Source organism: Hyperolius riggenbachi, chromosome 3 (genome assembly GCF_040937935.1).
Source record: "Hyperolius riggenbachi isolate aHypRig1 chromosome 3, aHypRig1.pri, whole genome shotgun sequence".
Lineage (NCBI taxonomy): Eukaryota > Metazoa > Chordata > Amphibia > Anura > Hyperoliidae > Hyperolius > Hyperolius riggenbachi.
This window is the reverse complement of record NC_090648.1, coordinates 63884190-63908144: the sequence shown is the minus strand read 5'-3', so window position 1 is coordinate 63908144 and position 23955 is coordinate 63884190. Positions and strand designations below refer to the sequence as shown.

The 23955-nt window shown below is 48.0% G+C and overlaps 1 protein-coding gene across 1 annotated transcript in view; it reads right to left on the bottom strand.

The window, feature by feature from the left end:
- RNASEH2A (ribonuclease H2 subunit A) overlaps positions 1-20880 on the bottom strand; it is a 44784-nt gene extending 23904 nt beyond the window's left edge. The window contains 4 exon segments of the mRNA XM_068272176.1: positions 1886-1973; positions 6526-6652; positions 16619-16690; positions 20698-20880. Of these exon segments, the coding sequence (XP_068128277.1) occupies positions 1886-1973; positions 6526-6652; positions 16619-16690; positions 20698-20824 (414 nt within the window). The 5' untranslated portion in view covers positions 20825-20880.
- Positions 20881-23955: the final 3075 nt, after the last annotated feature.

Below are 23955 nucleotides of genomic sequence, written 5' to 3'. Positions count from 1 at the left end.
TTGCTCTCAGTTATAACTGAAAGAAAACTGATTTTCAAAGTAATGCCCATGTTTTCCTATGGCCTCTTTTACACTTCACGCGTTTTAACTGAAATTTTTTTCACAGTGCACTGCTATGGAAAAAACGCGTACCAACGCACACTTAAGGTGCATACACACATCAGACTATAGTCTTTGGAAAATGAAAGATCACAGACCAATCTTACCACGCTTCATGTAGTATGAGAGCCATGCCTACACAGTCTATTCTATGGAGCTGAACTCCCCATCAGAAAAAAAATCTATGCAAGATGCTGCACACAAACATGCTGCACACACTCAAAAGATCAGTATCTGCAAAAGATCTGTTCCTGCCAAAAATCCATTCCTGCAAATTGCAATGATAGTCTATGAGATCTGCAGATCATCATACACATATGATTTAACTGACATTCATCTGCAGATCAGATCCACCAGGGTGGATTTTCAGATCTGCGGATGATTGCTTGATCTGCAGATGAATGTCAGTTAAATCATGTGTGTATGATGATCTGCAGATCTCATAGACTATCATTGCAATTTGCAGGAACGGATCTTTGGCAGGATCTTTTGTGTCTGTACAGCATCTGTGTGTGCAGCATCTTGCAAAGATTTCTGTCTGATGGGGAGTTCAGCTCCATAGAATAGACTGTGTAGGTACGGCTCTCATACTACATGAAGGGGGTAAAATTGGTCTGTGATCTTTCATTTTCAAAAGACTATAGTCTGATGTGTGTATGAGCCTTAAGTCTTGGATCTATTTTACGTAAGTGATTTCCATTATTTCCCACACTCGGCCTGAGTGTTCATAAAGGGAGCCTTCCCCTAAAAGTGCAGCTCCCGAGACTATCAGATGAAGCTTATCTGGGAAGGCTAGCGCCACAGGTTGTGAAAAAGTTGTGACTGAATATCGTGAGACGGTTTTCCTGGCGACAGCTCCAGACCACTGACATGCAAGCTTTATCATTGGAGGCACCATAGCAAGTATGGCCAGATTACTGGGGTGGATTATAAGGCAACGGAGCTGCCGGTGAGAAAGCCCCAGGTAAGTATAAATACACACAAGCCACATCTCAGGTTCCGTTTAACCGCTTCCGGACGGCGGTGATTGAAATCTACACCCTGTTTTGATGCGGAAATCCCAGCCGCGAGCACTGTAATAAAAGCGCAGGAGATTTGGGGGCAGCCGGCGCTACCATAGACCGTAATAGGAATTACGACAACAGCGGCGCTCAGTGAGTAACTTTGGCGCCGTCAGAAGACGAGCTGAAGTTACTTATAAAACACTATAATTCGGCCTCCAACTATTGCTGGAAGCCGAATTACATCATTACCCACCATCCACGTGGACCTGAAGGAGGAATAGTAATTAACGCCACCGGGAACTTGTGCAGCAGCAGGATAAGCCATACCGGCTGTATCCTGCGCCCAAGTCTCCTGCGCCGCTTTAATATGTACTACCAGGGCATTGATTTCACTCACTGCCGCCGCATGTTCTCGCCACTGTCTCCCGCCGCAACTCACTCTCCCTGCTGTCAGTATGACAACAGAGCTCTGTGAGCCGGTCAGGAGCAGATTTCATTGGCTCCTGACCCTGTCATCAATGTGAGCAAATCCCATTGGCTTACATTGATCATGTGGTCAGGAGCCAATGAAAGTGTCTCCTGACCGGCTCACAGAGTGGGTGGGCTGAGGCAACAGGTGTTCGGTGTGAACGGTGGTAGCGGCGATTGGTGAGTATGCGCGGTTATTGGTATCAGCAGTCTTTGGTCCTTAAGGGGTCAGAGGCCACTGGTACCGAAGGGATTAACCTACAATCCATGTAGTATGGGTAGAAATGAGCACAACCCCCACATGCTGTCCTCACCTCTGACACCTGCGCTCCGCTGTCCAAGGCGTGCTGAATCAGACCTATAGCTGTGTCATGGGACAAGGCATTGAGATTGTATTTTGCCCTGGAAATAAAAAAATAAAAAAGAAAGCCTGTTGTAAACAAATGATGGCAAGTCCACAATAAAGAGCGAGATGATAATCAAGAAAAGACAATCGAAAAAAGAATCGCACACCACTGTGGAGGTGCTGGACCAATATAAAACTGCAACAAAAAATTGGGAAGGTCCGCACACTCGGATGAACCAACGTCCTGGTTTATTTAAACAATGTGACACAAGTCCACTCCATATACCGACGACTCGTTTCGGGACTCCGTGGGGTCCCCTTTGTCAAGGTAAAACAGTACAGAATTTTTTATAATCAAGAAAAGGGAAAGCTTCTTTGTGATAGGAACTGCTCGATTTAGCAGCCTGGCTAGTCTGCCTGAGGTCAGCAGAGCCATAGTGCAGTGCCACCCTATGGTATAAAATCACAAACTCGCTGCATGCAGCATTCTTGGATGGGTGGCAATGTGATTCTCATTCCCTGCAATAAATCGCAAAGCACTATCTCCACCCTAAAACAAAAAACATTTTTAAAAAATGCCGTGCAAAAACCAGTCCCTAAGGGAGAACAAGGAGTTAAATAAATAAAAAAGCAACACCCACTTTTAGGCTGTCTTCAAACTTATACCTGCAATCTCCATCCATCTTTTACATTTGTGTTTTTGAGTTTTGTGGAAACAATTCTGCTCGAATCAGAATTAAAGAGAAACTCCAACCAAGAATTGAACTTTATCCCAATCAGTAGCTGATACCCCCTTTTACATCAGAAATCTATTGCTTTTCACAAACAGACCATCAGGGGGCGCTGTATGACTGATATTGTGGTGAAACCCCTCCCACAAGAAGCTCTGAGTTACTATGTAACTATGTACTTTTGACAGTTTGCCACAATGTAACAACGTTCACAGACAGGAAATAGCTGTTTACAGCTGTCTCCAACGGCCAAAACAGCTAGCAGCAGCTACATAACCTCCCCACAGTAAAAATGTCACCATGTGATAAATGTCAGAATGTAAATCAGGGAGAGGAAAGATTTTACAATGAGAAAACACTGACTAAATCATTTATACATAATTATTGTAAAAATGAAGCACTTTTTTATTACATTATTTTCACTGGAGTTCCTCTTTAAGATTCATCATGTATATCACTGACGTTAAAGAGAACCCGAGGTGGGGTTCTCACAACTAAATCCCCATACAGAGGCTGGCTCTGCCTATCGAGCCCAGCCTCTGTTGCTAATCAGATCCCCGCTAAATCCCCCCTGTGCTCAGCCAGACCCCATAAATTACAGCCGCGCTGCCGACACGCAGAGTGTCAGCAGCGGCTGTGTTTAGCTTCCTAACGTCAGTCTTCGCTCTCCCCCGCCTCCTGTATCGCTCCGGTCCCCGCCCACGTCCCTTCCCTCCACGCTGATTGGAGGGAAGGGGGGAGCGCGGGGGGAGCGCCGAGACTGACGTTAATAAGGTAAACATAGCCGCATAGCGCGGCTGTGATTTATGGGGTCTGGCTGAGAGCAGGGGGGATTTAGCGGGGATCTGATTAGCAACAGAGGCTGGGCTCTATAGGCAGAGCCAGCCTCTGTATGGGGATTTTGTTGTGAGAACCCCATCTCGGGTTCTCTTTAATGTACCAGTACATAACAGTGCATCTAATTAACTTCAAAATTGGATGCAATTATCGCATAACAAGATTTTTCAGCGTTTCCATTGACTTACATCATAGGCACATGTTCATTAAAAAAAATTAATAAAAAAAAGCATACATGTAGGATGTTTTTTTTCTGCAGGAAAAAGAGCCAATCTTTGTTTTTGCTCTTTGCATTTGTGTTATTAAAAAGCACCTCAGAATAAGTATAGAAGCAATTACATAATACAAATGTGTTGGTTCAGATGAATGGCTGCCAGCGTCCGTCCTCGCCGGTTAACGCCAGTATCAACAGTGCCTCACAGTCGTAAGGAAGCATTCATCTCGATGTATTTACTGTCGATTTGAGAATGTTGTTGATCTCAATTCCCAAGACGCTGCATGTGGTGTCCAGCATCGTTTGCGTTCATGGTTCCGGGTCCCCCTATGTGGCTCAAAATGTGATGGGATGACGGGAACCGATGCTAAATGCTTTTTTGCACAGTAACAGAAAAGCATTTAGCGTGGGCTAAACGCAGGGCTGAGGAGTCGGAGTTGGAGCAATTTTGGGTACCTGGAGTCAGAGGTTTCATAAACTGAGGAGTCGGATGATTTTGTACAAAATACACAGCCTTGGTAAGTATTAGACTAAGGAGTCAGAGTCATTTTGGGTACCCGGAGTCGGAGTTGGTGGTTTCATAAACTGAGGAGTCAGAGTTGGAGTCGGAAGATTTTTGTACAGACTCCACATCCCTGGCTAAACGAGCCACCCCCAGTCATCCATCTGAAACGGCCAACAGGGTTATACAGTAGATAAGACAATCAAAAACCTTTTTTTCCCAATAATTTTCTTGAATCGGAATAGAATTGGTGCAACATTTAAACCTGATTGACCCTTTCATCGATTTCCCGCCGAAACTGGTCAAATGGATTGATCAGGCATGGCGGTAAAGCTCATTTGCAAGGGATTGATTTCGTGTGCAGCAATAAAGACATCGACTTCCTGACAGACCTCCAGCAAATGTACCACCAAGTGTATTTGTTCCCCCATGCCAGTGGCAAATGTTGAAGGCTTGTAGGTTTTGGGTCGCCCTTAAAAGGACATTCCAAGGTGAAAGTAAACTGATGAGAAAAACAATTGCATCTATCCTCCTCCTCCTAAACATTACTATTTTAGATCCTACAGTTTTATTTTATATTTAAATCTACTTTTTAGTTATTACGTTTTCATTGTCTCTGCTCAATGACACCTTCATTGAAGTATGCCAGAGCTCATATCTATTCATTATTGACCCATTTTATCTCTTTCCAGCTCTCAGAAGCTATTTACTGACAGGAAAGTGTTTCATGGCTGCACTTATCAGTGAGGGTCAGGGCCCATTTCCACTTGTGCGGTGGGAATTGCTGTGGAAAAAAATGTGCATGTTGATGCGAAATTCACATGCGGTTGTATGCGAATTTTCATGCGAATTCGCATACGATTTTGCATAGATGACTATGTATGCAAATTTAACCATGGCAGTGCCTGTGTGCTTTTCCATTGTTTCTATGCGAAATTGTATGCAAATTTGCATGAAAATTCACATACCAAAACTGCATGCGAATTTCCTATTAAATACATTGTATGCGAATCGCATAACGGTATGCGAATTCTGAGGGCTCTGCCATGCAGATTTGTTCTGCACAGAAAAACGCTCAGAAATCCTGACAAGTGGAAACAGTCCCATCCACTTGTATTGTCTATGCGAATCTGCATGCAGGAAACGCATGCAGATTCGCTCTAGTGGAAACGGGCCCTCAGGCTATAGTCTGACCCGGTCTCGAGCCGGGCAGAAACTGTCACTTGCATACCTGATATTTAACTTTTTCAGACTGAAAAAGAAGAAAAAGGAACACAGCCTAGTTTTTTGTGTGCTAGGCACTGTACATACACATGTCTATCTCATGTCACATGTTACCTCGGTAGTCCTTTACAAAAATAAATAAGGCAGCACAATAGAAGTGAACTATCAGGATACAAGTCTAAAGGCTCATACACACATCAGACTATAGTCTTTGGAAAATGAAAGATCACAGACCAATCTTACCCCCTTCCATGTAGTATGAGAGCCATACCTTCACAGTCTATTCTATGGAGCTGAACTCCACATCAGAAAACAATCTTTGCAAGATGCTGCACACACAGATGCTGTACAGACACAAAAGATCAGTATCTGCAAAAGATCTGTTCCTGCCAAAAATCCATTCCTGCAAATTGCAGTGATAGTCTATGGGATCTGCAGATCATCATACACACATGATTTAACTGACATTCATCTGCAGATCAAGCAATCATCCGCAGATGTGAAAATCCATCCTTGTGGATCTGATCTGCAGATGAATGTCAGTTAAATCATGTGTGTATGATGATCTGCAGATCTCATTGACTATCATTGCAATTTGCAGGAATGGATTTTTGGCAGGAACAGATCTTTTGCAGCTACAGATCCTTTGAGTGTGTACAGCATGTTTGTGTGCAGCATCTTGCAAAGATTTCTGTCTGATGGGGGAGTTCAGCTCCATAGAATAGACTGTGTAGGTATGGCTCTCATACTACATGGAAGGGGGTAAAATTGGTCTGTGATCTTTCATTTTCCAAAGACTATGGTCCGATGTGTGTATGAGCCTTAAGAAATGTCTCTGCCAGCTCATTTTCATAACTGTAAGCACAAGGGGTAGAAATCTAATTTTCGTTGTATTTCTGAGCAATGTAAAGGCCCGCAATAAGTATGCAGGTGAGGTTTTCCCACTCTTCACTGGCTGCTTCCTTGTTCTTGGCAAAATAACTAATGAAGCAAGGACAGCAGGGATATCCCAGAGGCTTCCCTCTTCAGTAATGGCCGCTCACATATTCCTATCCCGAAAGCTGAATATAGGAAGGGACTGATCCAGAACAAGACCTCACCTTTGCTGCATGCTGGTGGAGATGATGTTGGGAGACAGGATGTGAATGGCCCAGCCAATGAAATCTGGCGCTCCATCCAGCTTCTCAAACAGACGCTCCCTCTCATCCTCACTCAGCGTTTTGGAGTCTGAAAAGACAAAGAAAATGAAACATTTATCTCAAACACCAAAAAAGGCTGCATTACAGCCCAACTTCCAAATATATGTATTTGCCTGCCAGCCACAGCCTTCAAATACAGAGCAGGGACAAGGTCCTCCAGCACCCAAGGCTGAGACACCAAAGTGCGCCCCTCCACCCCTCCCACCCCAGCTGTCACTGATTGCTGTTAGACTAAGAGGGCCACAGGGCCCACAACCTCCCCAACACCTTAATATCTAGTTATCTGGCTTGCAGTCACTATTATGTATCCCCTTTTCTTATTTCTTTCTGCTTCATACACAATTAGGAATGATAGCTGAATGAATTGTGCGCCCCCTCCTACACTGCGCCCTGAGGCTGGAGCCTCTCCAGCCTATGCCTCAGCCCGGCCCTGTTCAAATATCACTTGAGGACCACAGTCTTTTCGCCCCTTAAGGACCAGAGCCTTTTTCTCCATTCAGACCACTGCAGCTTTCACGGTTTATTGCTCGGTCATACAACCTACCACCTAAATGAATTTTACCTCCTTTTCTTGTCACTAATACAGCTTTCTTTTGGTGCTATTTGATTGCTGCTGCGAGTTTTACTTTTTATTATATTCATCAAAAAAGACATGAATTTTGTCAAAAAAATTACTTTTTTAACTTTCTGTGCTGACATTTTTCAAATAAAGTAAAATTTCCTATACATTTGAGCGCAAAAGTTATTCTGCTACATGTCTTTGATAAAAAAAAAAAACATTCAGTGTATATTTATTGGGTTTGGTAAAAGTTATAGCGTTTACAAACTATGGTGCCAAAAGTGAATTTTCCCATTTTCAAGCATCTCTGACTTTTCTGCGCACCTGTCAGGTTTCATGAGGGGCTAAAATTCCAGGATAGTACAAATACCCCCCAAATGACCCCATTTTTGGAAAGAAGACATCTCAAAGTATTCAGTGAGAGGCATGGTGAGTTCATAGAAGATTTCATTTTTTGTCACAAGTTAGCGGAAAATGACACTTTGTGACAAAAAAAAAAAAAAAGTTTCCATTTCTTCTAACTTGCGACAAAAAAAAAATGAAATCTGCCACGGACTCACTATGCTCCTCTCTGAATACCTTGAAGTGTCTACTTTCCAAAATGGGGTAATTTGTGGGGTGTGTTCACTGTCCTGGCATTTTGGGGGGTGCCTAATTGTAAGCACCCCTGTAAAGCCTAAAGATGCTCATTGGACTTTGGGCCCCTTAGGGCCCGTTTCCACTAGCGCGAATTCGCATGCAGACAACGCATGCGGATTCGCATAGGCAATACAAGTGGATGGGACTGTTTCCACTTGTCAGTTTTCATTTGCGTTTTTATGTGCAGGATTTTTCTGCACGGTAGACCCTGCAGAATTCGCCTGCGTGTGGAATGCAGGCGATTCGCAGGTAATGTATTTAATAGGGAAATCGCATGCGTTTTTTGCATGCGTTTTTTGCCGCGATTTCGCGTGCGATTTCGCATTGAAAGTAATGTAAATTGACACAGGCAGTGACATGGTTAAAATCGCATATACCCTGCCTATGCGAAATCGCATGCGAAATCGCGGCAAAAAACGCATGCGGAATCGCACCCGCATGCGATTTTGTCAACTGTGATATGCGGCGATTCCGCACCGCACTAGTGGAAACGGACCCTTAGCGCAGTTAGGCTGCAAAAAAGTGCCACACATGTGGTATTGCCGTACTCAGGAGAAGTAGTATAATGTGTTTTGTGGTGTATTTTTACACATACCCATGCTGGGTGGGAGAAATATCTCCGTAAATGACAATTTTTTAATTTTTTTTTTACACACAATTGTCTATTTATTGAGATATTTCTCCCACTCAGCATGGGTATGTGGAAAAATGCACCCCAAAACACATTATACTACTTCTCCTGAGTACGGCGATACCACATGTGTGGCACTTTTTTGCACCCTAACTGCGCTAAGGGGCCCAAAGTCCAATGAGTACCTTTAGGATTTCACAGGTCATTTTGAGAAATTTGGTTTCAAGACTACTCCTCACGGTTTAGGGCCCCTAAAATGCCAGGACAGTATAGGAACCCCACAAATTACCCTATTTTAGAAAGAAGACACCCCAAGGTATTCCGTTAGGAGTATGGTGAGTTCATAGAAGATTTTTTTTTTTTGTCACAAGTTAGCGGAAATTGATTTTAATTGTTTTTTTTCACAAAGTGTCATTTTCCGCTAACTTGTGACAAAAAATAAAATCTTCTATGAACTCACCGTACTCCTAACGGAATACCTTGGGGTGTCTTCTTTCTGGCATTTTAGGGGCCCTAAACCGTGAGGAGTAGTCTTGAAACCAAATGTCGCAAAATGACCTGTGAAATCCTAAAGGTACTCATTGGACTTTGGGCCCCTTAGCACAGTTAGGGTGCAAAAGTGCCACACATGTGGTATCGCCGTACTCAGAAGAAGTAGTATAATGTGTTTTGGGGTGTATTTTTACACATACAGATGCTGGGTGGGAGAAATATCTCTGTAAATGACAATTATTTGATTTTTTTTTTTTTTACACACAATGGTCCATTTACAGAGAGATTTCTCCCACCCAGCATGGGTATGTATAAAAATACACCCCAAAACACATTATACTACTTCTTCTGAGTACGGCGATACCACATGTGACACTTTTTTGCAGCCTAGGTGCGCTAAGGGGCCCAACGTCCTATTCACAGGTAATTTTGAGGCATTTGTTTTCTAGACTACTCCTCACGGTTTAGGGCCCCTAAAATGCCAGGGCAGTATAGGAACCCCACAAGTGACCCCATTTTAGAAAGAAGACACCCCAAGGTATTCTGTTAGGAGTATGGTGAGTTCATAGAAGATTTTTTTTTTGTCACAAGTTGGCGGAAAATGACACTTTGTGAAAAAAAAACAATACATATCAATTTCCGCTAACGTGTGACAAAATAAAATCTTCTATGAACTCATCATACACCTAACAGAATACCTTGGGGTGTCTTCTTTCTAAAATGGGGTCACTTGTGGGGTTCCTATACTGCCCTGGCATTTTACGGGCCCAAAACTGTGAGTAGTCTGGAAACCAAATTTCTCAAAATGACTGTTCAGGGGTATAAGCATCTGCAAATTTTGATGACAGCTGGTCTATGAGGGGGCAAATTTTGTGGAACTGGTCATAAGCAGGGTGGCCTCTTAGATGACAGGATGTATTGGGCCTGATCTGATGGATAGGAGTGCTGGGGGGGGGGGGGGGGGTGACAGGAGGTGATTGATGGGTGTCTCAGGGGGCAGTTAGAGGGGAAAATAGATGCAATCAATGCACTGGGGAGGTGATCGGAAGGGGGTCTGAGGGGGATCTGAGGGTTTGGCCGAGTGATCAGGAGCCCACACGGGGCAAATTAGGGCCTGATCTGATGGGTAAGTGTGCTAGGGGGTGACAGGAGGTGATTGATGGGTGTCTCAAGGTGTGATTAGAGGGGGGAAATAGATGCAAGCAATGCACTGGCGAGGTGATTAGGACTGGGGTCTGAGGGCGTTCTGAGGTGTGGGCGGGTGATTGGGTGCCCTAGGGGCAGATTAGGGTCTAATCTGATGGGTAACAGTGACAGGTGGTGATAGGGGGTGATTGATGGGTAATTAGTGGGTGTTTAGAGGAGAGAAGAGATGTAAACACTGCACTTGGGAGATGATCGGATGTCGGACCTGCGGGCGATCTATTGGTGTGGGTGGGTGATCAGATTGCCCGCAAGGGGCAGGTTAGGGGCTGATTGATGGGTGGCAGTGACAGGGGGTGATTGACAGGTGATCAGTGGGTTATTACAGGAAATAACAGATGTAAATATTGCACTGGCGAATTGATAAGGGGGGGTCTGAGGGCAATCTGAGCGTGTGGGCGGGTGATTGGGTGCCCGCAAGGGGCAGATTAGGGTCTAATCTGATGGGTAACAGTGACAGGTGGTGATAGGGGTGATTGATGGGTGATTGATGGGTGATTAGTGGGTGTTTAGAGGAGAGAAGAGATGTAAACACTGCACTTGGGAGGTGATCTGATGTCGGATCTGCGGGCGATCTATTGGTGTGGGTGGGTGATCAGATTGCCCGCAAGGGGCAGGTTAGGGGCTGATTGATGGGTGGCAGTGACAGGGGGTGATTGACGGGTGATTGACGGGCGATTGACAGGTGACCAGGGGGGATAGATGCATACAGTACACAGGGGGGGGGATCAGGAGGGAGTAGGGGGCAGATTAGGGACTAAAAAAAAAAATAGCGTTGACAGATAGTGACAGGGAGTGATTGATGGGTGATTAGGGGGGTGACTGGGTGCAAACAGTGGTCTGGGGGTGGGCAGGGGGGGGGTCTGAGGGGTGCTGTGGGCGATCTGGGGGCAGGGGGGGGGGAATCAGTGTGCTTGGGTGCAGACTAGGGTGGCTGCAGCCTGCCCTGGTGGTCCCTCGGACACTGGGACCACCAGGGCAGGATGCAGCCAGTATAATAGACTTTGTATACATTACAAAGCCTATTATACATTGTTTCAGCGGCGATCCGGGTGCTAGTAACCCGTCGGCGCTTCCGAACGGCCGGCGGGTTACAGCGAACGGTGGGCGGAGCCAGTCCCCGGCGGCTGATCGCGTCACGAATGACGCGATCGCCGCATAGCCACTCCCGCAGCCGCCCCCGCCGATGGCCGTATTGCGGTCGTTTGGGCCCGGACTTTGCCGCCGCCCATCGGCTGGAGGCAGTCGGGAAGTGGTTAAAGTATGCCTGAAGTGAGAAGGATATAAAGGCTGACATTTATTTCCTTTTAATTAATGTAGATTGGCTGACTGTCCTGCTGAGCCTCTGATTCCGATACTTTTAGGCACAGACCTTGAACAAGTATGCAGATCAGGAGCTCTGACTGAAGTCAGACTGGATTAGCCGCATGCTTGTTTCAGGCGTGTGATTCAGACACTCCTGCAGCCAAAAAGATCAGCAGGACTGCCATGCAACTGGTATTGTTTAAAAAAATAAATAAATATGGCAGCCTCCATATCCCTCTCAGTTCAAGTGTATTTAAAAAGAATCTGTACTCTAAAATTCTTACAATAAAAAGCATACCATTCTATTCATTATGTTCTCCTGGGCCCCTCTGTGCTGTTTGGACTAGTGCACACCAGAGCGTTTCGGCTGCGGTTTGCGATCCGCTTGCGGGTGTGGATCCGCTTAGGTAATATATTTCAATGGGCTGGTGCACACCAGAGCGGGAGGCGTTTTGCAGAAACGCATACTCCCGGGCTGCTGCAGATTTTGGATTGCGGAGGCGTTTCTACCTCAATGTTAAGTATAGGAAAAACGCAAACCGCTCTGAAAAACGGCACTTCAGAGCGGTTTGCCAGGCGTTTTTTGTTACAGTAGCTGTTCAGTAACAGCTTTACTGTAACAATACATGAAATCTACTACACCAAAAACGCTTCACAAAACCGCAAAATGCTAGCTGAAACGCTACAGAAAAAGAAGAAAAAGAGTTTCAAAATCTGCTAGCATTTTGTGGATCTGCTAGCGGTTTTTGGTGTGCACTAGGCCTTTCTGCCACTCCCTACTGCAATCCTGGCTTGTTATTGCCAGTTTTAGGCAGTGTTTACAAACAAAAGACATGGCTGCTAACCAGCACGTGATAGGCTGAGAGAAGCTCGGTCTGTGACTCATACAGAGCCTGCAGGGGGCCTGGAGAGGGTGTGTGTGTGTATAACTTCTACCTATCAGAGCAGAGCAGCACATACCTGCCGCAGTCGACAAAGCTGACAAAGGAAAGAAGATTAGATTATATAACAGAGATAATACAGCCACTGTGCAACTAGGAAAGGGTGCAGTAATACAGACCACATAAGAACAGGTATAGGAAATTATAAACCCCACTACGTGTCGTAGCAGCTTGGGAGGGAGAATTAATTTGAGATCCAGCAATTGTCGGATTTCCGAATTACTCGTGCACGGGCTGCGGTCTATAGAACTGCTGCTATTGGTGCGCCAAACTCAGGCGCTGCGCGGCAAGGTGCCCTGCCTCGCCTGCGCAGGGCCCACTGATCGTGACCATGGCCAAGATTTGCACCCCACATTACATGACAGAAAATCCTACACCATAAAATACTGTTTTCTACCAACACAAAACAAGACTACTTATCTGATGATTGCAGGGTAGAGGGCAATGATGGGCTTCCGAGTCATTCTGAGTAACAAGCTACTCGGAATTGAAATGGTAATGAGTTGCTAATTACTCCGCTGTGATTGCGGGTGACGGGGGGTTATATTACCCAGAAGTCTGCGCAATAGTCTGCGGTCCATTCCGCATCACAGGTGAACAGTGAGCCGCGTTGCATGACTCACTACCGCATTTCCTCCTTCAAGCCGGAAGGATGAAGGACGATAGTGAGTCGTGGAGCGCGGCTCACTGTACGCATAGGATGAGGAATGGACCACAGACTATTGCGCAGACTTCTGGGTAATTTAACACCCCCCCCATCACCCACAATCACAGCTGAGTAATCAGCAATTCATCATTTCAATTCCAAGTAGCTTGTTACTCAGAATTACTCAGAAGCCCATCCTTGGTAGAGGGGACTGACAGTCTGGGGGGAGGGGGAGCAGTTTGGCCTTTGAGCAACACAATATGAGTAATTCTTTAATAACCAAGTGAAAGGCGCTGTTAACTGACTTGACATTAGAAAATGAATACAACAGAGAAGAATAATAATAATCCGAACATTTGTATAGCGCCCTTCTCCTGGACTCAAAGCGCTCAAGAGCTGCAGCCACTGGGAAGCACTGAAGTGGCCACCCTGCAGTGTTAGGGAGTCTTGCCTTGAACACCTTACTGAATAGGTACTTGACCCAGGATTCGAACCCTGGTCTCCCATGTCAAAGGCAGTGCGCCCTTAAAGAGTCTGAAGCAAGAATAAATCTCGCTTCAGACCTCATAGTCAGCAGGGGCATGTGTGCCCCTGCTAAAACGCCGCTATCCCGCGGCTAAACGGGGGTCCCTTACCCCCCGAAATCCCCTCCGAGCAGTGCATCCCCTCTTCCGGATTAAGGCAGGGCTAACCGCCGCAGCCCTGCCTCACGCGCGTCTGTCAGCGCGTATCTCCGCCTCTCCCCCGCCCCTCTCAGGCAGGGGTCACACTTGTCTTTCAGTTTCTACACTTTTCAGAAAACTGAAAGACAAGTGTGACCCCTGCCTTACAGCAGCTAATGTAATTTATAGAGAAAACTGACAAATTGCGCAAGATGTCAGTTTTTTTTCTGCATGCGAAATCTACATTAAAGTGTGACCTTGCTTATTGATTAACATGAGTTCTCAGTTGAAGTCAGTTTTTCTGTGCAGAAAACGCGTACGAAAGCCAGTAAGTGTGACCCCTGCCTCAGTCTTCCTTCACTGAGAGGGGCGGGGGAGAGGCGGCGATGCGCCGCTGATAGACGGCGCTGAGAGGCAGGGCTGCAGCCGTTAGCCCTGCCTCAACAGCAGCAAAATCTACGACCAAGTTGGTCGTTGATTTTTCAGGGGGGGGGGGGGGGTTGGGGGGCCAGGGACCTTCGTTTAGCCGCGGGATAGCGGCGTTTTAGCAGGGGAACACATGCCCCTGCTGACTATGAGACAAGAAGCGAGATTTATTCTCGCTTAAGTGTCTCTTTAACCAGTACACTGTCCAGCCACCTCCCCCAATGCTGTGCAGCTTAGACAGACATTTACAAATGCCGGGTATCCACCATGGCACTTCACTTGGGTCATAATGATTGCTATTAAAAAAAAAAAAAATGATATAGCAGAAAGAAGATTGAAGTCTCCCGGAATACACCGGCAGCACAGCAGTTTTGTGATAAAGCCATGTTGTCCTTGATTTATGACAAAAAGTTCGCACCAACAGTGTGTGCATGCAGCTGCAATAGCACAAATGTTAACGAGACTCTGACAAAAATTTCATGCTGTGTACTACCATCCTACAAGTTCCTAAACCTATTCTAATGTGCTCTGGCTTACTGCAGCACTTTCTACTATCACTGTCTCTGTAATAAATCAATGTATCTTTCCCCTGTCAGACTTGTCGCCCTGTGTCTGGAAGGCTGCCAACTCTTCCGTGCTAATTTGTTATGCTGCACACCCCTCTCCAGTCCCCCTCTATGCACACTCCAGTGTGTGTGTTATTTACATAAGCCAGCAGTGTCTCTGCTCATCAGTGAAAGAGAGCTGGATAAAAATCCTCCTCTGTTATGGCCCATACTCACGGGCAACTTCTAGGGCCTGTCGCCAGCACACGTGAGCGTGTGGGCGACAGGCCGGCGACAGCTCCTCGCCAGGTCCCTCCGCGTACACACGCGGAAGAGGGACCAGCGGCGCGACGGAAGCTGTCGCCGACGTTCCTCCCCCCCCCGCCGGAACCTCCGTATACTTCAATGGAGGTTGCTGTCGCTAGTCAGCGTACTCACGCGGACTAGCGACAGTTGCGGCGGCGACTGTCGCCAGGCGATTGACTGCGCCAATCGCCCGGCGACATCAGCGACGAGCGCCGGTTCGGGGTGCGTGACCGTGCAACGCCGCATACTCACGGGCGACCTGTCGCTGCAACACGCGCGCGCCGCGTGTTGCGGCGACATTTGTAGCCCGTGAGTATGGGCCTTTAGGCTGTGAAAGGAGCTGGCTGACACATACTGAGGAATTACAAACACAGGCACAGGCAGAGCTGTCTGCAGGAAGCCTGTCACTTCAGTGCATGAGAGCTGCAGGGGACAGAAGGTAAACACACAAATGATCTCTTGAGATTCAAAAGGAAGGCTGTATACAGCCTGCTTGTGTATGGATGTATTTTCTATGTGTGGACATACTGTACATCAACCTACTTCCTGTTTTGGTGGACATTTTGGCCAGTTTATAAACAAACTTTTTAAAACTGTTTTTGACCACTTTTAATGCGGCGGGGAGCGGCGAAATTGTGACAGAGGGTAATAGGAGATGTCCCCTAACGCACTGGCATGTTTACTTTTGTGCGATTTTAACAATACAGATTCTCTTTAAGGAGGAACTGTAGTCTGTAGTGAAAATAACATAATGAATAAAATTGCTTATTATTTACAATATTCATTTATAGTTTAGTCAGAGTTTGCCCATTGTAAAATATTTCCTCTTCCTCTACATTCCAAAATTTACCACTGGTGGTGACATCTTTAGATCTGCCAGGTGATCTGTACGGAATGTTCATTACTGAGAGTTCTATGCACTGATGGAGATTTTGCTTGCTTGGAAGTTGAAAAAAAGTTATTTCCCACAATGCAACAAGGTTCACAGAAAGCAAATAGACAGGACCATGGCCCTAACAGTCAAAAGAGGGATCCGCGCAGTCTTCAAGGAACAACGTGCTTTTATTGTTCCAATGCACACATATAATACACACCAAATCGTCTCAGCCGACGATCCTTGATAAAGGGGACTTGATTGGCTCCGAAACGATCATCGGCTGAGATGATTTGGTGTGTATTATGTGTGTATTGGAACAATAAAAGCACGTTGTTCCTTGAAGACTGTGTGCGGATCCGTCTTTTGACTGATTATCGCTGCTACGGGTTCCAGCACCAGCACTGCTCTACCATAGATGTGCGATTCTATCGATTGAAAGGACCATGGCCCTGACATCACACTGTGGGAAGGGTTTCACCACAATATCAGCCATACAGACATCCCTGATGATCTATTCGAGAAAAGGTAATGATTTGTGGTGGGAAAGGGGGTATCAGCTACTGACTGGAATGAAGTTCAAACCTTGGTTAAAGTTCCTCTTTAAACCCCTATGGGGTCACCAATCCCCACAATTCTTGCAGGAAGCTATCCATGCTTAGAGATCTATGATGGCGCATCTAACAGCAGTCCTCTCACAGAGCGCAGCGCATACAAAATGTTGAAGCATGAGTGCATGAATGTTATTAAAGACTTATTTCTCACCTGCAACTTTCAAGCCCTCCAAATCCTTTTTTCTGGATACTGGGCAATAACAAATCCCATATACCATGGGGCCTGCAATACAAAAAGAACAAAAAAACCGAATTTTCATTTTATTGAATAAATTGCCATAAGCCTATATGAGCAATCTACATGCGTAGATGCGGCCGCGATGTTCCTTATCAATCGAGCCGCTGATGCGGCTCGATTGATAAGATCCGACAGGACGGATCTCACCACCGCCGATTCCCTGCTCGCTCCCCGCGAGGGGACAATGGCAGGGAATCGAGCGGAAGATAAGCAGCGCGGGTATCAAGCGGGAATTGATTCCGGCGCACGCGTGGCGAGCAGCGGGAACGCGGAAGAGGCGATCCGGCGGCTAATCGAGCCGCCGGATCGCCGCCTCATCTACACGTGTAGATGAGGCTTAAAATATTAACAGTAGATCTTTCCACTTTGCTACCCCTCTACTTAAAGGCCTATACCCACCATGCATTTTTCCCATCAGATTGATCAATAGTTTCCAGATAGCCGATCTGCTTCCAAATGAGAAAGGGATCGAATTTGACATCAGTACTGCACAAAATCTATCCCTTTCTCGAACAGAAGCAAATCAGACATGCCGGAAATTATCTATCGGTCAATCTGATGGGAACATTGTATGGTGTGTACAAGTCATTGCACTAACCTTCCTGCTCTGATGTCTAACACTAGCCTCCACCAGCCCTGTGCTCAAGACTAACCTACTCCTCTGCCTAACGAACTTTCCCTCTGCTCTGCCTAACACTACCCCCCCCCCCCTGCCTAACACAACCCCCCCCCCCCCCTGCCTAACACTAACTATCCATCTCATGTGTCTAACACTAACCTCCCCCTACCCTAATCTAATCTCCCCTCTTTTCTAACTTCCCCCTCCTCTTTCTAACATTAACCTCCCCATTGCTGTGTAACACTAACCTCCCCCGTTCCTCTGAGTAACAATAACCTCCCCCACTCTTCTGCCTAGCACTAACCTCCCCCACTCTTCTGCCTAGCACTAACCTCCCCCACTCTTCTGCCTAGCACTAACCTCCCCCACTTTTCTGCCTAGCACTAACCTCCCCCACTCTTCTGCCTAGCACTAACCTCCCCCACTCTTCTGCCTGACACTAACCTCCCCCTCTCTTCTGCCTAGCACTAACCTCCCCCACTCTTCTGCCTAGCACTTCTGCCTAGCACTAACCTCCCCCACTCTTCTGCCTAGCACTAACCGCCCCAGTGTTCTCCCCAAGCTCTTTTAGCCGTGTGCTCCACACAGCTTATTTTAGTCAGCACCTGGCTGTCATCAGCCTCCTCATCCTCTTATGCTATGAGCAGAATTGCACACCACATGACCTGGCTACGAAAAGATTCTGGGTAGAATAAGGCTGCACGATTTTAGGAAAAAATTGAGATTGCGTTTTTTCTCTCAAATTGTGATTTCGATTTTTTTTCAAGTCGAGCTTTAGCACTTAATTCACAATGCCCCCAGTATAGTTTAGCCAGGTAGGTGCTTCCAGTATAGTTGCCCCAGTATAGGTTATTTAGGTGGGTGCCTCCAGTATAGGTACTGTATATATAGCCAGATCCCCCCCCCACCCTTTTAGTGTATATAGGCAGATTCTTCCCCCTCCCTTTAGTGTATATAGCAAGATCACCCCTTTAGTATACATAGGCACTGCGCTGTCCTCCGGCCCCACCATTTATTTTAAAGGAGTTCTGTTAGGGGCTTCTGAGGAGGAAAACTGACACTTACCTTGGGCATCTATCAGCCCCCTGCAGCGGTAATGTCCCACGGCGGCGTCCTCCCATCTGCCGTCCTCCGCCGCCGGCCCCGGTCTAGCGCGGCATGGGATCCAACTGCGGCTGCGCTAGAGTGGCCGCGCACCCGCTCGCTTCCGCCTGCGTCATCGGAAGCTTACTGCGCAAGCGCAGTACAAGGCTCCGTTGTACTGCGCCTGCGCAGTAAGCCTCAGATGACGCAAGCGGAGGCGCGGCAAAGCGCATTATTCATCTGTATGACAGACGAATAATAGCCCGGTGCCGGCTGCGGGGAACGGCGGATGGGAGGAGGACGGCGTGGGACATTACTGCTGCAGGGGGCTGATAGAAGCCCAAGGTAAGTGGCAGTTTTTCTCCTCAGGAACCCCCACAGAACCCCTTTAATACATTTAATTTTAATACAGTTTCACCTTCAGGGTGAGGTTATATTAATTGCATGGAAAACGGAGATAGTGTATGGGGGTAGGGTCTGTGATCTTGCTGGCAGGGGGCTAAACACTCTGGACTGGACCTGGAGTGTATGAGGGCAGGGGACGGAGCCTAGTGGTAGCGGGGTCTGTGTACTCTGTGCGAGACAGCGGAGCTTCACAGAGCAATGCATGTATGAAGGTTGTGAAGCCTTCTGTGATGTCGCTGCTCGGATTCTGTGATGAAGCTGGGGACAGTGCGGACTGTGGTGGAGTGAGAGTCTCATCGGGTATGAGATGCGGCGGGGGGCGGATCCAGAGCGGCTTCATCAATCATTGGATCTAGTTAGTGTGAGGGCGGTGGCAGGCTCTCCTATAGAGAGCAGCACAGCTCCTCCCATTTCCTGGATCTTCTAATCACGTATGAGGGCGGCGGGGGGACGGAACCAGAGTGGCACACAACTTTGCCAATAGCCGGATCTATGTGATATGACTGCGCAGCGGTAGGTGGAGCCGCATGGACCAGCATAGCAGGGAAAGGGGAAAACTGCAGCTATTGACTATCCAGAGATAGTCTTAACAGGAACCGCAGTTTCAGTTTAAAACCGCGAAATTGTTCAGCCCTAGGGTAGAACACTGTTCCCCTTTCGGCAGAAGACTGGGGGAGGTTAGTGTCAGGCAGAAGACTGTGGGGGGTTAGTGTCAGGCAGAAAACTGTGGGGGGTTAGTGTCAACTGTGGGGGGTTAGTGTCAGGCAGAAGACTGTGGGGGGTTAGTGTCAGGCAGAAGACTGTGGGGGGTTAGTGTCAGGCAGAAGACTGTGGGGGGTTAGTGTCAGGCAGAAGACTGTGGGGGGTTAGTGTCAGGCAGAAGACTGTGGGGGGTTAGTGTTAGGCAGAAGACTGTGGGGGGTTAGTGTCAGGCAGAAGACTGTGGGGGGTTAGTGTCAGGCAGAAGACTGTGGGGGGTTAGTGTCAGGCAGAAGACTGTGGGGGGTTAGTGTCAGGCAGAAGACTGGGGGGGGTTAGTGTCAGGCAGAAGACTGGGGGGGGGTTAGTGTCAGGCAGAAGACTGTGGGAGGTTAGTGTCAGGCAGAAGACTGTGGGAGGTTAGTGTCAGGCAGAAGACTGTGGGAGGTTAGTGTCAGGCAGAAGACTGTGGGAGGTTAGTGTCAGGCAGAAGAGTCGGGGAGGTTAGTGTCAGGCAGAAGAGCGGGGGAGGTTAGTGTCAGGCAGAAGAGCGGGGGAGGTTAGTGTCAGGCAGAAGAGCGGGGGAGGTTAGTGTCAGGCAGAAGAGCGGGGGAGGTTAGTGTCAGGCAGAAGAGCGGGGGAGGTTAGTGTCAGGCAGAAGAGCGGGGGAGGTTAGTGTCAGGCAGAAGAGCGGGGGAGGTTAGTGTCAGGCAGAAGAGCGGGGGAGGTTAGTGTCAGGCAGAAGAGCGGGGGAGGTTAGTGTCAGGCAGAAGAGCGGGGGAGGTTAGTGTCAGGCAGAAGAGCGGGGGAGGTTAGTGTCAGGCAGAAGAGCGGGGGAGGTTAGTGTCAGGCAGAAGAGCGGGGGAGGTTAGTGTCAGGCAGAAGAGCGGGGGAGGTTAGTGTCAGGCAGAAGAGCGGGGGAGGTTAGTGTCAGGCAGAAGAGCGGGGGAGGTTAGTGTCAGGCAGAAGAGCGGGGGATGTTAGTGTCAGGCAGAAGAGCGGGGGAGGTTAGTGTCAGGCAGAAGAGTGGGGGAGGTTAGTGTTAGGCAAAAGAGTGGGGGAGGTTAGTGTTAGGAGTTAGAACAGCTGAATTCTTGTAATGTGTTTCCGATTTCAGTGAAAACTGCATTTCACGAAACAAGACATTAGTGGCAGTCCTCCATCCATTCTGCCTCGCATTGCTCACCCAGCACAGGACCCCGGCCGGCCTCGTCTATTCCCAGTGAGCATGGCTCGGTCTGGCACAGCTCCGGCACCGGGGAGGACAGCAAGCAATTCTGAGAATTGTTCCGCTCAAACCGCTCCAGCTCCATGCTGACAGCTTCACTTCCGGCAACACGCCACCGGTTTCCCGCCAATGCCGAGTGACGTCATGATCACGCCTCCCTATCGCTGTCGGGCATATTCAACAAACTTTATTGACACGCCACTGAGTAGACAAAAATGCAGTGCATTTTCCTACTGAGCTGTCAGCTCCTGGGGGAATGTATTACATTACATTTTGCTCATTACACACTGCTGCTTTCCTGTGAAGTTTATAGATCAGTTTATGAGTAAATGTAGTATTTTTTGTGTGATCAGATCATAAATATTTCGTTTGATATAATAGTATTTTTTTATTTAAAAATAAACAGAATTAGCAGGATCTAAAGGATACCTTAGCACTGACAGAAATGTAAAAACGGGGAGCAGGCAGGTATAGGATGCTCCCCTCATGCCCCCATTGTCCTCCGCCCCCTTGTTACTTTTTAATAGGCCTCCAAAGCTTCTTCCAGATCAGGAGGGTCAGTGGTAAGTGCACAGGCTGCCCGGCGATATGCATATTTGATTGCGTGTCCATTGCTGTGAAAGCTCAGCGCATGTGCGCTGCATAACAACTTTGTAATGCGCATGCATGTCGCTTTTGAGGATCCTCCCCTAATACCAACTACAGGGCATGAGAAAAGCATCCTATACATGCAGGGGCGTAGCTAGAAATGACTGGGCCCCATAGCAAAAAAAAAATTATGGGCCTCCCACCCAAACATTTTGTGGGGCAATCTGATTTCCCCACAAAATGCAACCAGATTGTCGGCAGATTTCCCTACAATATGCAACCAGATTGTCGGCATATTTCCCTACAATATGCAACCAGATTGTCGGCAGATTTCCACACAATATGCAACCAGATTGTCGGCAGATTTCCACACAATATGCAACCAGATTGTCGGCAGATTTCCACACAATATGCAACCAGATTGTCGGCAGATTTCCCTACAATATGCAACTAGATTGTCGGCAGATTTCCCTACAATATGCAACCAGATTGTCGGCAGATTTCCACACAATATGCAACCAGATTGTCGGCAGATTTCCACACAATATGCAACCAGATTGTCGGCAGATTTCCACACAATATGCAACCAGATTGTCGGCAGATTTCCACACAATATGCAACCAGATTGTCGGCAGATTTCCACACAATATGCAACCAGATTGGCGGCAGATTTCCCCACAAAATGCAACCAGATTGTTGGCAGATTTCCCCACAAATTGCAATCAGATTGTCGCCAGATTTCCCCACAAAATGCAATCAGATTGTCGCCAGATTTCCCCACAAAATGCAGTATATGTAGTTAGGTCTATAGTGGGCTAACATTAATTACCTGGAGGGAGGGTGGTTGGGCAGGCTGGCACACTATTTGCGGTGCAGGCAATGCACTGGGTAGGCAGGTAGGTAGCTGGGTGGGAGGGTAGGGAGATAGGTAGACGAGTGGGAGGGTAGGCAGATAGGTAGACGGGTGGGCAGTTAGGTAGCCGGGTGGGAAGTTAGGTAGAAAGGTGGGCAGTTAGGTAGCCGGGTGGGAAGTTAGGTAGAAAGGTGGGCAGTTAGGTAGCCGGTGGGAAGTTAGGTAGCCAGGTGGCAGGGTGGGCAGTTAGGTAGCCGGGTGGGCAGTTAGGTAGCTGGGTGGCAGGGTAGGCAGATAGGTAGCTGGGTGGCAGGGTAGGCAGTTAGACAGCTGGGTGGGCAGTTAGGTAGCTGGGTGGCAGGGTAGGCAGATAGGTAGCCAGGTGGGCAGCTAGGTAGCTGGGTGGGCAGTTAGGTAGCCGGGTGGGCAGTTAGATATCCAGGTGGGAGGGTGGGCAGTTAGGTAGCCAGGTGGGCAGTTAGGTAGCCGGGTGGGCAGTTAGGTAGCTGGGTGGCAGGGTAGGCAGTTAGGTGGCAGGGTGGGCAGTTAGGTAGCCAGGTGGGAGGGTGAGCAGTTAGGTAGCCTGGTGGGAGGGTGGATAGTTAGGTAGTGGGCAGTTAGGTAGCCGGGTGGGCAGCTAGGTAGCTGGGTGGGCAGTTAGGTAGCCGGGTGGGCAGTTAGGTAGCCAGGTGGGAGGGTGGGCAGTTAGGTAGCCAGGTGGGCAGTTAGGTAGCCGGGTGGGTGGGTGGGTGGGCAGTTAGGTAGCAGGGTGGGTGGGCAGTTAGGTAGCCCTCAGTTAGGTAGCCGGGTGGGCAGTTAGGTAGTGGGCAGTTAGGTAGCGGGGTGGGCAGTTAGGTAGCCGGGTGGGAGGGTGGGCAGTTAGGTAGCCGGGTGGGTGGGTGGGCAGTTAGGTAGCCCTCAGTTAGGTAGCCGGGTGGGCAGTTAGGTGGTGGGCAGTTAGGTAGCCGGGTGGGAGGGTGGGCAGTTAGGTAGCAGCCGGGTGGGAGGGTGGGCAGTTAGGTAGCCGTGCGGGAGGGGAGGTAGCTGCCTCACCTGGGGTCCTTCCTCCTTTTATCAGCGGCGGGAGGTGCGTCATATACAGAAGGCTCCGTCGGAGTAATCAGCCACTAGAGGTTCAGCTGCCTCCGGGCTACGGTGTCCCCACTGTATTGCTGCTCGCAATAGACCAAGAAGTGGTGCGAGCAGCAATACAGTGGGGACACCGTAGCCCGGAAGCAGCTGAACCTCTAGTGGCTGCTTACCCCCGCCGGAGCCTTCTGTATATGACTCACCTCCCGCCGCTGATAAAAGGAGGGGGGGGGGGGCACTAAGGTGAGGGAGGGGGGCCCGGCGAAACAAAAAAAAATAAACAAAACAAAAAAAAAAGTCCTCTCGGGCAGCTGCGGGCCCCCTGTGACGTAGCGCTGCCGCGGGGCCCCGTAGCAACGCTATGGCGGCTATCCCCATTGCTACGCCACTGTATACATGCCTTGTCCCCCTGTTTTTACATTTGTGTCAGCACTAAGGTATCCTTTAAAGGATAACTGGTTTATTTGGTTTTAGTAGTGTCCGAATAACACCAGGAACAAACATGCAGCTAATCTTGTAAATCTTGAAAACTTTTATGGCTGTAATTTGTTTATCAGTGAGGTTTACTATATTCCTGACAAGGTACAGACAAGACAGAAGCTGTCACTTGCATGCCTGAATATTAACTCTTTCGGACAGCAAAATAAAATGAGTAAAACAACCTGGTTCTTAATGTTTTGGACTGT